The sequence below is a fragment of the Empidonax traillii genome, unplaced genomic scaffold (genome assembly GCF_003031625.1).
Source record: "Empidonax traillii isolate 1590-97213 ecotype Southwest subspecies unplaced genomic scaffold, ASM303162v1 scaffold9:size3134949, whole genome shotgun sequence".
NCBI lineage: Eukaryota > Metazoa > Chordata > Aves > Passeriformes > Tyrannidae > Empidonax > Empidonax traillii.
In genome coordinates this window covers 3,065,686-3,079,132 of record NW_020955202.1, presented here as the reverse complement: position 1 = coordinate 3,079,132, position 13,447 = coordinate 3,065,686, and the positions used below count along the sequence as shown (strand labels likewise).

The 13,447-nt window shown below is 43.3% G+C and overlaps 1 protein-coding gene across 4 annotated transcripts in view; it reads right to left on the bottom strand.

Annotated features, from left to right (window-relative positions):
- Positions 1-5,814: 5,814 nt before the first annotated feature.
- Positions 5,815-13,447, bottom strand: part of RDX (radixin) — a 45,110-nt gene continuing 37,477 nt past the window's right edge. For 2 of the 4 annotated variants that reach the window (XM_027884957.1, XM_027884985.1), the window contains one exon: positions 5,815-6,517. In XM_027884957.1, coding sequence (XP_027740758.1) covers positions 6,481-6,517 — 37 coding nt within the window. In that variant the 3' untranslated portion in view covers positions 5,815-6,480. Of the gene's footprint in view, positions 6,518-9,282; positions 11,035-13,447 lie in introns of those variants that run through there. The other 2 variants (XM_027884966.1, XM_027884974.1) reach the window with 2 other exon arrangements.

The window sequence follows — 13,447 nt, the reverse complement described above, 5'->3', positions numbered from 1 at the left end:
TCCACTATGTCAATGCTTGGAGTTTGAACAAAGAGAGTGTGTGCAAAGAGACAGAGGAATCTGGGTGGATGATCGTGTCTCCGGTGGGAGGAGATGGATTGGTAAGGTGAGATTTCCTTGGCTGCTGATCTGCATGGCACAGTGCTGTCAGTTCCTTCAGCCAGGTGCTTGAAGTCTCTCTTTAAAGTATTTTTGTTATGTGTCCACATGATGAATCCAGAAATCTTCTATTTGCAGTAAAGAAATTAAATAGCATCTCCTGCTGCTTTCCTTTATGCTTTTTAAAGCAGTCATATTCACCTGGCAAGAAAATGCAATTTTGGAGGGCAGAGGCTCCATCTGCCAAAGCACAAGTAAAGGAACAACTCACTGTATGGGCTTGGAGCTCCAAATCACTTCTGCTGCATTTATCAGGCTGAGCAGAGCTGTCTCAAGACGCCACATGCATTTCTCTGAGGGCCCTATCCTGCTCCACTTGCTCTGTAGCCTCCCTTCAGGTGAGTTAAGGAGAGGATGGGTTTTGCTTTGCCTGTAAGTCACTGTTCACTTGGAGGCATTGCTTAGGGCAAAGGAAGATAAAAACCCACATCATCCATTTCGGATGCAGAAGCAAACTGCAGGCAGAAGATACACTGACACTGCGCTGTTCCAAAGCTAAGAGCTGTAACTCCTGACAGCTGAGGAGCAGACAGTGGGATTAGGTGGATGCCCAACACCCACCATCAGTTCATTGCCCCTGCAAAGAGTAAGAGGTAACAGGGCCTGGAGCACATCAAGAGCTTGGATCATAAGTTCAGTACAAGATCTAATGAACAGGCTATAACCTTTCTCTGTTACTCAGTTATTTAGTAACTAAAGTTACTTATTTTCTAACAAATATTTGCCACTTCCCTGGTTGCACTGCTCACTTCTCTGTTTGTCAACCGTAGGATGCTCCAGCTCTTGAGCTGTGGGATGCTGGGTGACCATCATGCTCTTCTCTCCTGGAAGAGGGCCAAGGATGCCTGGAGCCCAGCTTCCAGATGCAAGTGGTTGGAAAGATCCACCCACTCTGTTCCACTCAGGGTGTTCATCAGTGCCACTGTTAAAAGAGGGAAGAGCAGTAGAAGTGATCTTGACTGATGAACTGCTTTAAGTGTCAATATTTCCACCTGTAACTCTCCTCTCCAGGGAGACCTCACAAACACTACCAGAGTTACACTCATTCCTTGTTTTTTGAGGAAACTGGCAATCTGGATAATTCAGAAGAGCTGCAAAGCCACTAGTGTGATTTGGTATGTCCCTAGACAGTCTGGTTTCTTCATAGGTGGTTTGCTCACATAGATTGGATTCCACTTTAGGAGATTGCTTCACAAATGCCAAATCCAGCCCTTTTTTTACTCGAAACACTGAGCTGCTGGTGTTTGTGTAATCTGGTTTGGTCTCTCTGGATGGTGGTCAGACCACTGCCCGAGGCTTCTCCTCCATAGCTCTAATTTCTCCCTTGGGCTGATCAAGGACACCGAGTTTCCCCAGTTCAGTCAAGTGTCTGCGTCCCACGAGGATCTGCCCGCATCACACAAGGCAGGCCTGGAGAGCCTGGCACCAGGTTACAAATTTCTCTTGGGTAGCTTTAACAAAATTCATGTCAACCTGGCAGGCCTCACAGCAGCCTCTGCTGCAGGTTGAAGTGTTGTGACATTGGAGATGAAAGGGCTCTGTCAGTCATCCTAGAGCTGAAACCTGAACTTGACAACCTGCATGACCTTGTCTAGAGGAGCTACAGGAGCGGCTGTTGAACAAGCACACAGGGATGCTCCTTGCAAGGTCATTTCCAAGCAGGACAAACTGTCACTTTGGCTGCTCTGGGCAGCATCCTCCAGCCACTCAGAATCTTTGAGCTCACTCTGTGCTGAAGAAATGGAAAGGAGACTTAGAAATTTTGTGCCACAGTGCACGAACTACTCCCTTTGCTTTGACTGTAGTGAAAAAGCTGTCAAGAAACTGGGGACACTATGAGCACATGCATTAAATTATCCTGCTCTCCAACAGAGGACCTGTGTTAAGTAATCTCAGGACCCACTCCTGACACGCCTCCCATGGCAGAACCAGCAGCAGAAGTGTTGAAAATGATTGAATCTTTCTCCACCAACTGGTTTTGTCACACATCCCGTTTCACTGAGTTCCCAATCACACAGTAGGCTCCCAGAATCCTAGAGCCAGCACCAGGAAGGAGCTGCTGCCCTGCATTTCTCTGCCCATCCCTGGGGACATGTCCAACCCACAAGCCTGTTCAAAGAGAGCTTGAGAGAAGCTCCAGGCTGAGGAAGACCTGCCTAAATCCAGCCCGTGGGAGACCCAGGAGACCAGTACTCATTGGAGTCCCACAGGGCAGTACAGGGGGAGGTTGAGGAGCAGGGGTACCCCTCTCCCTCCACAGCCAGCAGCTGGGTGCTGGGACTTGCATGTGAGCACCCTGTGGTACCAGTGTGGAAGATGTTCCTGGTATCACTCTGCCTAATGATCTCCATAGCAACAGCCAAGCTTTTTTTTTTTTTCCTAGCTCAGAGCTGAACTTGCCATGAGCAGCAGGTAGATATGACAGGAAATCCAACGCTGCTATTAATTTACATGAGCTGGGTGAAGTGTAAGCGAGGGGAGTGTGAGGATAAGGAGCTGGCAGTGTTCACCAGGCAGGTTCCTTATACTGGCCGGGCTCACCTTACACAGATCCCTGTTTGCACCCTGGAACCAGACCTGGCAGCGGTGGTTTGGGTGACCCAACATTCCAGCCCTTGGGAAGCAGCCGGGAAAAGGGAAAATTACATTGGGGTCTGGCTAGGATGGCTGGGAGGAGGAAGAAGGAATTTGGTTTTCATCCCCCTGTACAAAGCTTTCAGGCATTCACAATCCTGGATTTTTACTTATATTTTACCACTTTCATAAATAGAAATTCTATTTTTCTAGGGGGAAAAAAAAATGAACTGAATTCAGTAGCAAAACTCCTCACCTCAGGCAGTCAGCTTTCCTACCTGACCTCCCGCTGCAGCCACCTCACAGACCAGAGCAGCACCTTGTGCTCCAGCAGTTGTTGGTGACTGGTATGAGCCACATGTTTGCAGACTGACTATAACCACAGATCAGCTGGGGCTCGAATACCATTTAATTGTCATGGTCAGCATGGTCGAGGAGATGCTCCAGAAACTGCAGAGAGCCATGATGTTATGCTTGCTTGTTTGTTCATTTAAGGCCAGATTAAATGAGCTTCCCTTGGCTCCTTCTGCAACAAAGTGATTTAATTAATGCTGAAACTCTGCGCACACAGGACACAACAAAGCTGTTTGTGGTTGGCATGTGCTATACATCTACAGAATTATTTCAGAAAAAGGAAAATGTCAGTGTGATAAAAATGCCACATGCTGCCAGGAAATGGGGCTGCTACCCGATTCAAGTCTGGATCAGACTTTAAATGAGAGTTAACTAGTTCACCCCACCCTTTTGACATTCAAAACTAATTTAATGGGATACCACCCCACAGCTGAGGGTCAGCAAGCGCTGCCATAGGATGCTGCTGGGTTGGGAAGGTGAGCAGGCTTTCATTCACTAACTTGTCAGTGTACATCAACTATGGAAAGCAAAGCAGCAACAAAACTTCAGTCATGCCATCACAAAAACTGGAAAAAAACCCAAAATGGCTGTAGATTTACACTGCCCTCTGCAGTCAGGGCAGCAAGGTGGCTGATGCCAGAGACCCAGGGTGTCTGCATCCCAGGGACTGCGTGCCTGCCTGGCCCAGGCCAGCTGCAGCCTGGCTGCTTTCAAATCCAGACCCTGCTGCCATCACAAATGCAAAGACCATTTGTAAAATTAGAGGAAAGACCCACGATGAATTTCCACAAGGACAAACAAAACTGCTGGCCAGACACTGAGTGTGGAAATGGCATGGGGGAGAGAGAGACAGGGAAGGACACCACCACTTTCAAGTGACAATCAAGTTGCTTCCTGCCTTACAGATTAGGCACTGTTCTTTGATTTTGAGTATTCACAGGCATGACTGAATTCACGCTTTCCCTCCCTGCAGGACAGCACTTTCCATCATACAACTCAGCTACAACACTTCAGACAGATCTTTGCCTATAGGTAAATACCACTGCGCTATTCCAACAACATCCTTACCCGGGCAAAAGGTGACTGAGAAACCTCCAGTGTCTGACCAAAGACACAACTGCCACCCCGCAGGGAAGACTGTGACCATTTCCAGCCATTAAGGCTCATATAAAGTGGCTGCTGCAGCAGAGGAGGAGCTGTCCCCAGGCTGGGTTCTTCAGTAGCTGCCAGTGGAGAGCTGTCACCCCTTCCCAAACCAGCTCCTGCCAGCTCCCAGCAGCAGGTGTGAACTTGCACATTCCAGCTAACAAGCTGCTATTCTGTTAGAGCTAGACCAGAGCAGCTTGAACAAATCAGCAGTGCTACAAATGCTACAATCGGCAGTGAGAGTGAGCCCAAAGCTTTCATTACATCAAAATCATTATTTTCATGTTTCTGTTTTTAAATCTGGCTGCTAAAGGTACGTGATTACACTTCATCTTGCTCAATTCCCCCTCTCCAGGACATGCACCAGAGAACTTCAACACTGACAAGAGAAGCCAAAAAGCATTGTGGGCAGACATCAGCAAGGGAAGCACAAGAATAGGTAAAATCCTCAGGAACATTTCGTGGTTGTACAGAAGATGCGTTCACATGAAAGGGTCTTACTACCTTTCACTGTTGGTACCTGAAGCAAACACAGTCCTAAAGAAGGCTGGTCCACGTGGCAGCTATTGCAGAAACAGGTCAAAATCTTGCTAGACATAAAGCTCACAGAGGACACTGTGCCTTGGTCCCCTGAACACCAGGAACTTCTCTAACTGCCAGAATGAGTCACACAGGGAGAAGGAGGCTGCAGAAACAATGTCAGAAGAATCATTCAAGTGCTGAGCAAGCTGGTCCCGAGACCGCAGTGTTGTCCAACATGTGCAAAGCAGCCCCTGAAATTCCACAGCTCTGGGTTTTACGTTCCTCTTGGCATCCTAAACCCATACCTTGCTCTCCAAGGGCTGAGCCAGGGTCTTGCTTCAACTGGTGGTGTCCTGGTGTACCCATCAGAGGCAGGGGAAGCTTCCTTCTGGACAGGTCCTGACTCTGCAGGGGTTTCAGCAGGAGGCTGGCAACGACCCACAGCCTACCCCAGCCACCCACAGTCCTGAGGAACAGGGGACAGGGCTCCCAACCCACACAGCCTCCCCTCCATCGGCCAAGCTGGAGGGCTGTTCCCAGCAACACCCAGTTTCCCAGATGGTTGCACAGCACCAAGGCAGCTCCCTCCTTGGGCAGTTATCAGCTAATGGTTTTGGGCACATACTGTAAGGCTTTGGCAGCTGCTGTTTCAGATCCAAGTCCTCCGACAGATCTACCCACACAGTTCCCAGTGCAGGAGTCCATTGTGCAAGAATGCACTGTGAGGAATACGAGGCACATTGTGAGGAATACGAGGCACATTGTGAGGAATATACTGAGGTTTTTTACATTCCCAGAGGGTGCTAGCTGAATTTAGGAATAATTTGGATGCCCATCTACTCAATTACCAGCTTCCTTAATTACCAGATATTTTTTCCTTCATGAGCAACCCATTCTTTGCAAATAAAACCTCCCATTGGCTTACGTGGTCACAGCACGAGTCATTTACCTGCAAACTCTGCTTTGGATTGGTGCAACACAATGAATTAAACTTCCCAGAGAAGCAAAAGAAAACTCAGTAGCACCACTGGTCATCAAAATGAATAGTGATTCTCTGGATTAATGTTAAAACCCATTTATTTAGGCTCTTGTGCAGGGCGCGCGGTCCGACGCGGTTACGTATACACAGTGTGCACATCCTGACAGCGTACAAAAGGGCAAGGAGCAAGGGGTGCTTACACTGCACATCTATGTACAAACAGAGTAAACAGGGAGGCTTACATTAGAAAATTACCTGACACTGTTCGTGTATCATCAAGGCTATTAGAAATTGTGTAGAAAACCAATAAAACTTGGAAAGTATCTACTATTATTACACTTTACCCAGGCTGGATATAGAGTCAGGCTTCCCATACTGCAACACTTCGTGAGCAAAGCCTACAGGATCCCTCAAGCACTTTGAAAGGTCACATCACTGTTCACTCGAGCACATCCCATTACATGTTAAAGATTACCACATTAGTATTGTTTCCTGTTTTCCTGGGAAGAACAACAGCTTAAATACTTCAAAAAGCTAACTTTCTCCTGGGAAAAGACAATAAGGAAGGATTTAGAGACCAGAGAGAACGAAACACTAATGAAATGTTGTAATAACATTTCCTGGTCCTTCCAAAAACTCTTCACGGACCAGGCAGCACCTAATTTAAAGCGCATTGTCCAGATTTACAGAAGTGCAAGAGCAGGCCTTGGCAGACCCCAGGTCTTCTGCTGATCTTTACCTTGCTCCTATCCTAAGGGCTGCAAGAGATCGTACTTTTGTAACCTGCATAGAAAGACACAGAGAGATCAAACAGATTTAGCAAAAGAATACTGAACAAAAACAGTAGATAGAAATATGCAGCAATGTCACATGAGCCATAGTTCACTCCCTTTAACTATTCCGTATTTAATTTCTGACTTTTCTGACTATTCCGACATTTTTTTCTTAATATGCCAGCAGAATGAGAGAGCATGAGAAACAGAGTGATTTAAGAAACACATGATTCTTGTGGCCAAGGCCCCAGGGACACCCAGAACCTGTCTTTGTTGACTTTCAACTTGGCGAGCAGGTCCAACTCTCTTAAAGGACTCTTCTATGCCAAATTTTTGCACATACCAGTCCAGTTTCAATATAAAATTTTAGCATTATAAAGAACCCAACTGAAAATCCACCCAGAGAATAGTTCTAAAGGACCAATTTGCTATTGCAGGTAACATAGACCTCAGCTAAGTACAACATAGGTAGAAGACTGTGTTAAAACTGCTCCCAAAGGTGGCTAAAGGATGCCCAAATACACCAAATACAGGACATATTTGTAGAACATTCAATCACAGCCAGTATGATTTCAGAGATCTTTTCCTTTTAGCACAGTAGATGTGCCATTTGCTGTGTAAGCTCTAGGGTTTAGTTTATTCAGTTCATTGCCTTGCATGAGCCTTTTGGAGAACAGGTGATGACAGCATAAAGAGCCTCTCAAATTGATTTCTCTCCTAAAGTTTAAAGTTCTCTGGTGGAAATCTTTACAATGAGTCAAAACTTACTTGAGTGAAGGATACATTTCAAAACTGTGTATTTTCCATGTTGATTCTTACAATTCATTATTCACTTGCTACAATTCATTGTTGAAGTGGCTTAAAAATTGCTTTCCTTTTGGAGAATTACTTCCTTAAATATAATAATAACCAGCAGTTTTTGTTCAGCTTTCTTATAGCGTGAACCTCTCATTCTGTTTTAGAGGATGAAAACTTCAGCTCTAAGTATTAATATATCAGAATTTTATTTAAAAGGAATCAAGAAAAATACTTCATGACCAGATTAGCTTTGTCATTAGTAAGCAGGGGGAATGAGTAGCTATTCAAAAGTAAGAAGCCTTCAGTAGCGTGTTTTTTACGTTTATGAATGCAGGTACAACATGTAACGTGTAGGAATTTTACATCAAATTTACACCACGGCCTGTTTCCCACACAAATGATATTCTGGCACAGAAAGTTAGTGAGAACTTCCAGGGCTTGAGTATAAGCAAATAAGATCTGTGGTTAAGACTCTGGTGTTTTAAAAGTCTGGCAGCAATTCCTGGACAGGGGTGGGGACAAGAAATAGGTTTCTGTCAGTGAGCGAAACTGCAGGCTGTGAAAGCACCACTGAAACCAATCAAGTGTTTCCTGGTACTAAGAGGACACCAGAAACAACTGGTTTACACAGGAAGCTAAAATCAAACATGCAGGTAAGTAGACCTGATTTTGAGATCAAGGACAAAACTGAACCACACTCACTCTCTGCCTGCTATAATACTCTATTAAATCATAGTTTAAACACAGTTTTAAAAAGTATCATTTCTAAAACTACTTAAGATCAAAGTTTATATAAGTAGCAACTTGTGTATTTCACTTTAATACAGCCATTAAAGGACTGACATCACATTCTGTATTAGAAATCTCCAGTTTAACCATGCTATATATGCATTTTTTAATATGTATGTTTGTGTATATATATACACACACATACACACATACAAATTATCAAGCTCAGTTAAACACAAAGCAAATCATAATACCTTTCCCTAAGAAAACAGTTTCGGCCATTAAGCTTCAGACTGCAAAGCTAGTTACAGTATCATAGGCAAAACACAATTTTACAGAACCACTGGAGAGGAAAAAAAGCATTTTTACTTTTAAACTGGTAGAATAAGCCACAATAGAAGCAATTTAAGGAAATATGGCTGAAGAATGAAGTACACAATATTTTCTTCTTTAGCGCTCTCTAAATAATTCAGTAAATGCAAATAAATAAAAAGCCTGGTAAATTTTACCAAATTACTTTTCTGTTTTGAGAAGTCCAGCATGCCATACGTAGCTGTCTGCCTCTAGTTTTCACCTTGTAGTCTAAGTATTCAGCTAATGCAACATATTTTTTTGCTAAGACTTAAGGTTTAAACCTCCCCCCACAATGTTTTTAAAGTAATAATTACATAACATGGCCCTTCCCTGTCTTAATTTGCATTCTCATACTGAAACAAACTTATTTAATTGCATTAAAGATCTCAGTGATCTAAACTGAAATCTGTTCTTTGGATGAAACACATGGCATGACACATTAGCAAGAAAACGAAACAAGCAAAAAAAAAAAAAAAAACAAGCAAAAAACCAAACAAAACACGAAAGACAAGGTCAAACCCAGTAAAGCAGAAAAGAGAGTTGAGAAGAACTAGATGGAGAGCAGGAGAAACACATACAAAAGGATACAAATGTAACTGGTAGAAAGCAGGTTCTCCAGATTTTATTTTCATGGCCTCGTGGTAAAATGAACAGAGACAGATATGAGACTTTTTCCCCACACATACACCTGCCTTCTTAAAGGCAAGACGGGCTGAAGAGCCATGGGATACCTGACTCCTCCTCTCAGGTATCTGCACTTATGCTGTAGAGGAGTTCAGTTTTTACCAGGGTGACCTGCAAACCCAGGCAGGCATATAACCATAACTCTCTTATATAAGGCTCCACAGAACAAACCAACTATTTTACGGGGGTTTTTTTTGGTTATTTTTTCCCCCCCAGTATTTTTACATCCAGCACACCTGTTGTGTGGAAAAGCAAAGCCACAGCACCACGCAGTTGTGCCTGACAACTCTGCTGTTTGGACAGGCACTACCATCCTGTTCCAGTGCTTTCTCTTGCCTAGTCCAGGCAGACAGATGAGCTACACAGCGACAGCAGAGAATTTCTCTTCCATGTGCTCCCTTGTGTGTTTGAGTAGGGCTGGGCTCAAAGTTGAACCTCGTGGGTATGAACACTGTAATTCAGATTCTGCATTAACAAACTTGTTTTCTGAGATTCTGTTCTCCAGAAAGCTACTAGAAATTATTAACTAGTCAATTCAGTTATTTATTCTATAAGGTGGCATATGCCATGTGTGAACCGATAAGAAGACATGTAGTCGAAATCAATCCAAAGATTATTCCAAGAAGAAGCAGTAATTGCTCTAAATTTAAAGATGAGTTCACTGGCTTTGTTGAAAACAGCACCAAGATCCCAAATGCAAAAGAAGAGGAAGAGCTGTGTTTCCAAATGCTATGAAATAGAGCAATTAGCACAGAGCAGCAAGAAGGATGCCCAAAACACCGCTCACAAGAGAAGAGATCCAAGAATTCAGAAAGTGAATTTAACTGAAGAAAAACTATTAAAGATAGGAAACAAAGAACAGAAGTGCCAATTAATACTACGAAAATTTCTTACCATTTTTAGAAACTTTTCTGATGTGCGAATAAGGTTGTGGTCCTGTCCCAAATCCCTAAATCTAAATGAATTTGTTCCCAGCAATAAAGGTGGTGGCAGGATCAGCTGGTCTGTGTATTCTGGATGTTATTTCTCAACTTATTTTGCTGGAGATCGAAGTGCACTTGGCAGAAAAGTTTTGAGCCTCCGTCCCAATGCAAATTAATCTCTTTCTGACAACACAATTGGAATTACCATATTCACAAATATTATTAATTAATCAGAAGTGCTATTTGAATAAAAGTAAAGTGTGGCAACTTCAACTCCTCAGTATAATGTATTTTAAGAAAACATTTGACACAGTAGTCAGCGATTCACTGGAAGTGCAGCTTAGTAGAACCTTATTGAAGCTAGAGATTAAGAAGTTAAATACTGTATCAAGTTTAATGAAGAAATCAAGGGTGAATAAGAAGTGTGAAAGCTGAGGCCATAGGGAGCTGTAGATTGGATACAAGATCCCGCAGAGTTCAGTGTATGCGGTCACGGAGCCTGTCGTGCGATTACTGTTTCACACGGGTACACGGGGGTTTTGTGTCGCTGGAACAAGCAGTGGGGCAGCCAGAACAGTGCAGGGACACAGACAGCTCTTGACAAAGCACAAACGTGCTAAGGCAAAATTACCAGACTGCAGAGAATGTCTTCTGCTGAAATTTGGCAAGTTATAATACAGAAGCCAGTCTGGGAACAGAAGCCAGTCTGGGAACACACGGCACGGCCTTAAGAACTCCAAGACCTTTTGGTTCTGGGCAGTAGGCTTTCTAACAGCCTTCAGATAATGGCACCTCCTCCTCTGTAAATAAGGTAGCTTAAAAGTAAACAAACAAACAAAAGAAACCAAACAAACAGGAAAAGCAATGCAATTGTCCTACCTCTGAGCTTGATCTCTTTTCACCTGATCCACTTATCCAGAGCACAGGAAACATTAACTGTTATGCACACGTGCATTAGGAATATTTACACCAAGCAGGCCTCCTCCTTTGATGTGCATTTCCATCTGCCCTCGTTTCTTCTGCTGCCTAAAGCCTACTGCTGTGAAAAGAAACACTCTGACACATTATTTACAAAAGCCAATATAAACAGCTCATGGAATACCAGCAATTCAAAATGCTCCATTTCCTTTTGCTAACTTTGTCCTTCCTGAGCTATGAGATACACGGGCATAAAACTGTCTCTTCCTGAATATCTAGAATATTGCAGGCACTGCTGCAGATACTGTGGTCCCTTCTTGTGAAGAAATTTGATGGTTTGGTGGGAAACTCTTTTGGGTTTGGTGAGCCCAATTCATTCACGCTGAACGAAACATACACATTTGACGTGGCGGCAATCTCCTTGTACGGAAGAAAGAAAAAGCAAAACAAACCAAAGTTGCTCTAATTGCACTCCAAAGCAGCAGTTTACCAACTCAGACAGTAAAACGAACACAAGTGACAAACTCCATGAATCAAAACAAAATCAAGTAACTAGCCTATGCCTTTAGATATAGACTCAGCTCAGTGAAGTGAAAAGTGAAATTTGTTCTAACAAATTGGCTGCTGAGTTGGCTAAACAAATTATTGGTCACACAGATGCTGCAGTAGTACACCGAAAATGAGTCTTCAACACAAGTGAATAAGTGGGCCAGTAAGGGATTCTGGTACACAACATTTGTGTTTGTTTATAGCCCTCCACCAATAACGTCGCCCCTTCCAGACCTAAGTTGCTCCTTGCTGCTGACTGAGTCCGCAAACTGGCAAAAGGACCAGTCATGTAGGACTCATATGCCTGCAGACCAACTGGCTGGGGAGGAAAGACACTGCCCTGTGCTGCTTGGGAATAGGAGCAGAGGGACACACTGTCTGGCAGGTGTCCACAGTGGCCAGCCAGAACCATCTCCCGAGCCACCTGCCCAGCTGGCAGCCAGCACGGCACCTCGGCTGGGAGGCAGGGGCTCTCCATCTCCAAGCACAAACGGCAGAATGTGCTCTGAGGGAGGTCAAAGAAATCACCACAGTTTGCATGCTGATCCATTGACACTTACTACATTTTCCAGGAAAATCCTGTCACCCAGCCAAGATAAATTAAATCGTGTATGAGAAAACTTCCATTAATAATGGAACTTTGCTGTTTTGTAAGGAAGGCTTCAATTTTACTCCGGTGATTTTTTTTACTCAGAAAGTACATTTACGAACACTAGGATCAGCTACCCTACTGGGATACCTCACCTTTGTTAAAATCCCTGATTCTTGAAAATAATACAAAGTCTTAGGCAGAACAACTTTTTAGATTATCCACATGAACAGACATGGAAAATAATTGCATAAGAGTTCCTTTTCAAGAGCAAAAGGTTTTAACTGATCACTGATCACAATGAAAATCTCCGTTATTTTCATTAAAAACTTAGAAAATGTATCTGAGGTACTTTGCTCTCAGAAGTTTGAAATATTTCATTTAGAACAAACCTCTTTTGTCCCCAGTGGTGCTTAAGGCAGTTAACATGAACAGCCCTAGAGAATACATCTTCAGAAGCAAAAGCACAATGAGGCTTTTCAAACTGGTACAAGCAACAGAAAATGTAGATTTTGATGTGCAGAGGGGACTACCTCAAGAAGACAGAATATCTTCTTTCACAATGAGGCATTCTGCTCAATTGTATTAGTCTGGTCTGTAAACAGGGGCACTATTTTGCATCCTTTTCTTTCTACCTCAAGAGCATATTTTTAAAAAAATAACCTCCTCAAGCACTTACCTCCCCTTTCAAGCACAATATTCTGAAATTACATACCTATTCAGAAGCTCTCTAACAAGTCACAAACCTCAAATCTAATGCTTCAGCAAGAGGGGCTCCAAGAAGAGAGAAATATCAAACTAGAAATATGCACAGTTAAAAGCATGAAGTAAATGTTTTAATTCCTCACAGCAATTCTGCCCTATAGAGTAACAAAAAAGGTCATGTGCTTGTACTGAGTGCAAGGCCAAACAAATACAAGAGAGAATAGAATGCCACCTGAGAGGAGGTCTAATTTATGCAAAAACTGCTTAGCAGGTTATTTGTATGCCCACTCACATGGGACTGCTCCAAGTGTATTAGACAGATGAGAAAGCCCATTAACTCGCCCTTATCCAAAACAAATGGCCACACATGTATTTGATAGCACTGCCCACTGTAATGCGCAGTTATCAAAAAAACATTTCAAGGTTTCTCATTGCTTAAGATATTGACCCATTAAACTAAATTTCACTTAACCTGGGGCTAAGCAATATGTAGGCAGTGATTGAAAGTTCTTACATTTCCCACAGAGTTCTTATATGGCCAAATTACCCTCTGTTCTCAAGAGAGCAAATTCGCTCTGATGATTCACATCCTGTTTTGAATCGACAAACACCAGTGCTTCCTCCCAACTGTATGTGGTAATTTCTTAAGCAAAATACCATTCTCTAGGGATGTAATTTGATTTTTTCCCCA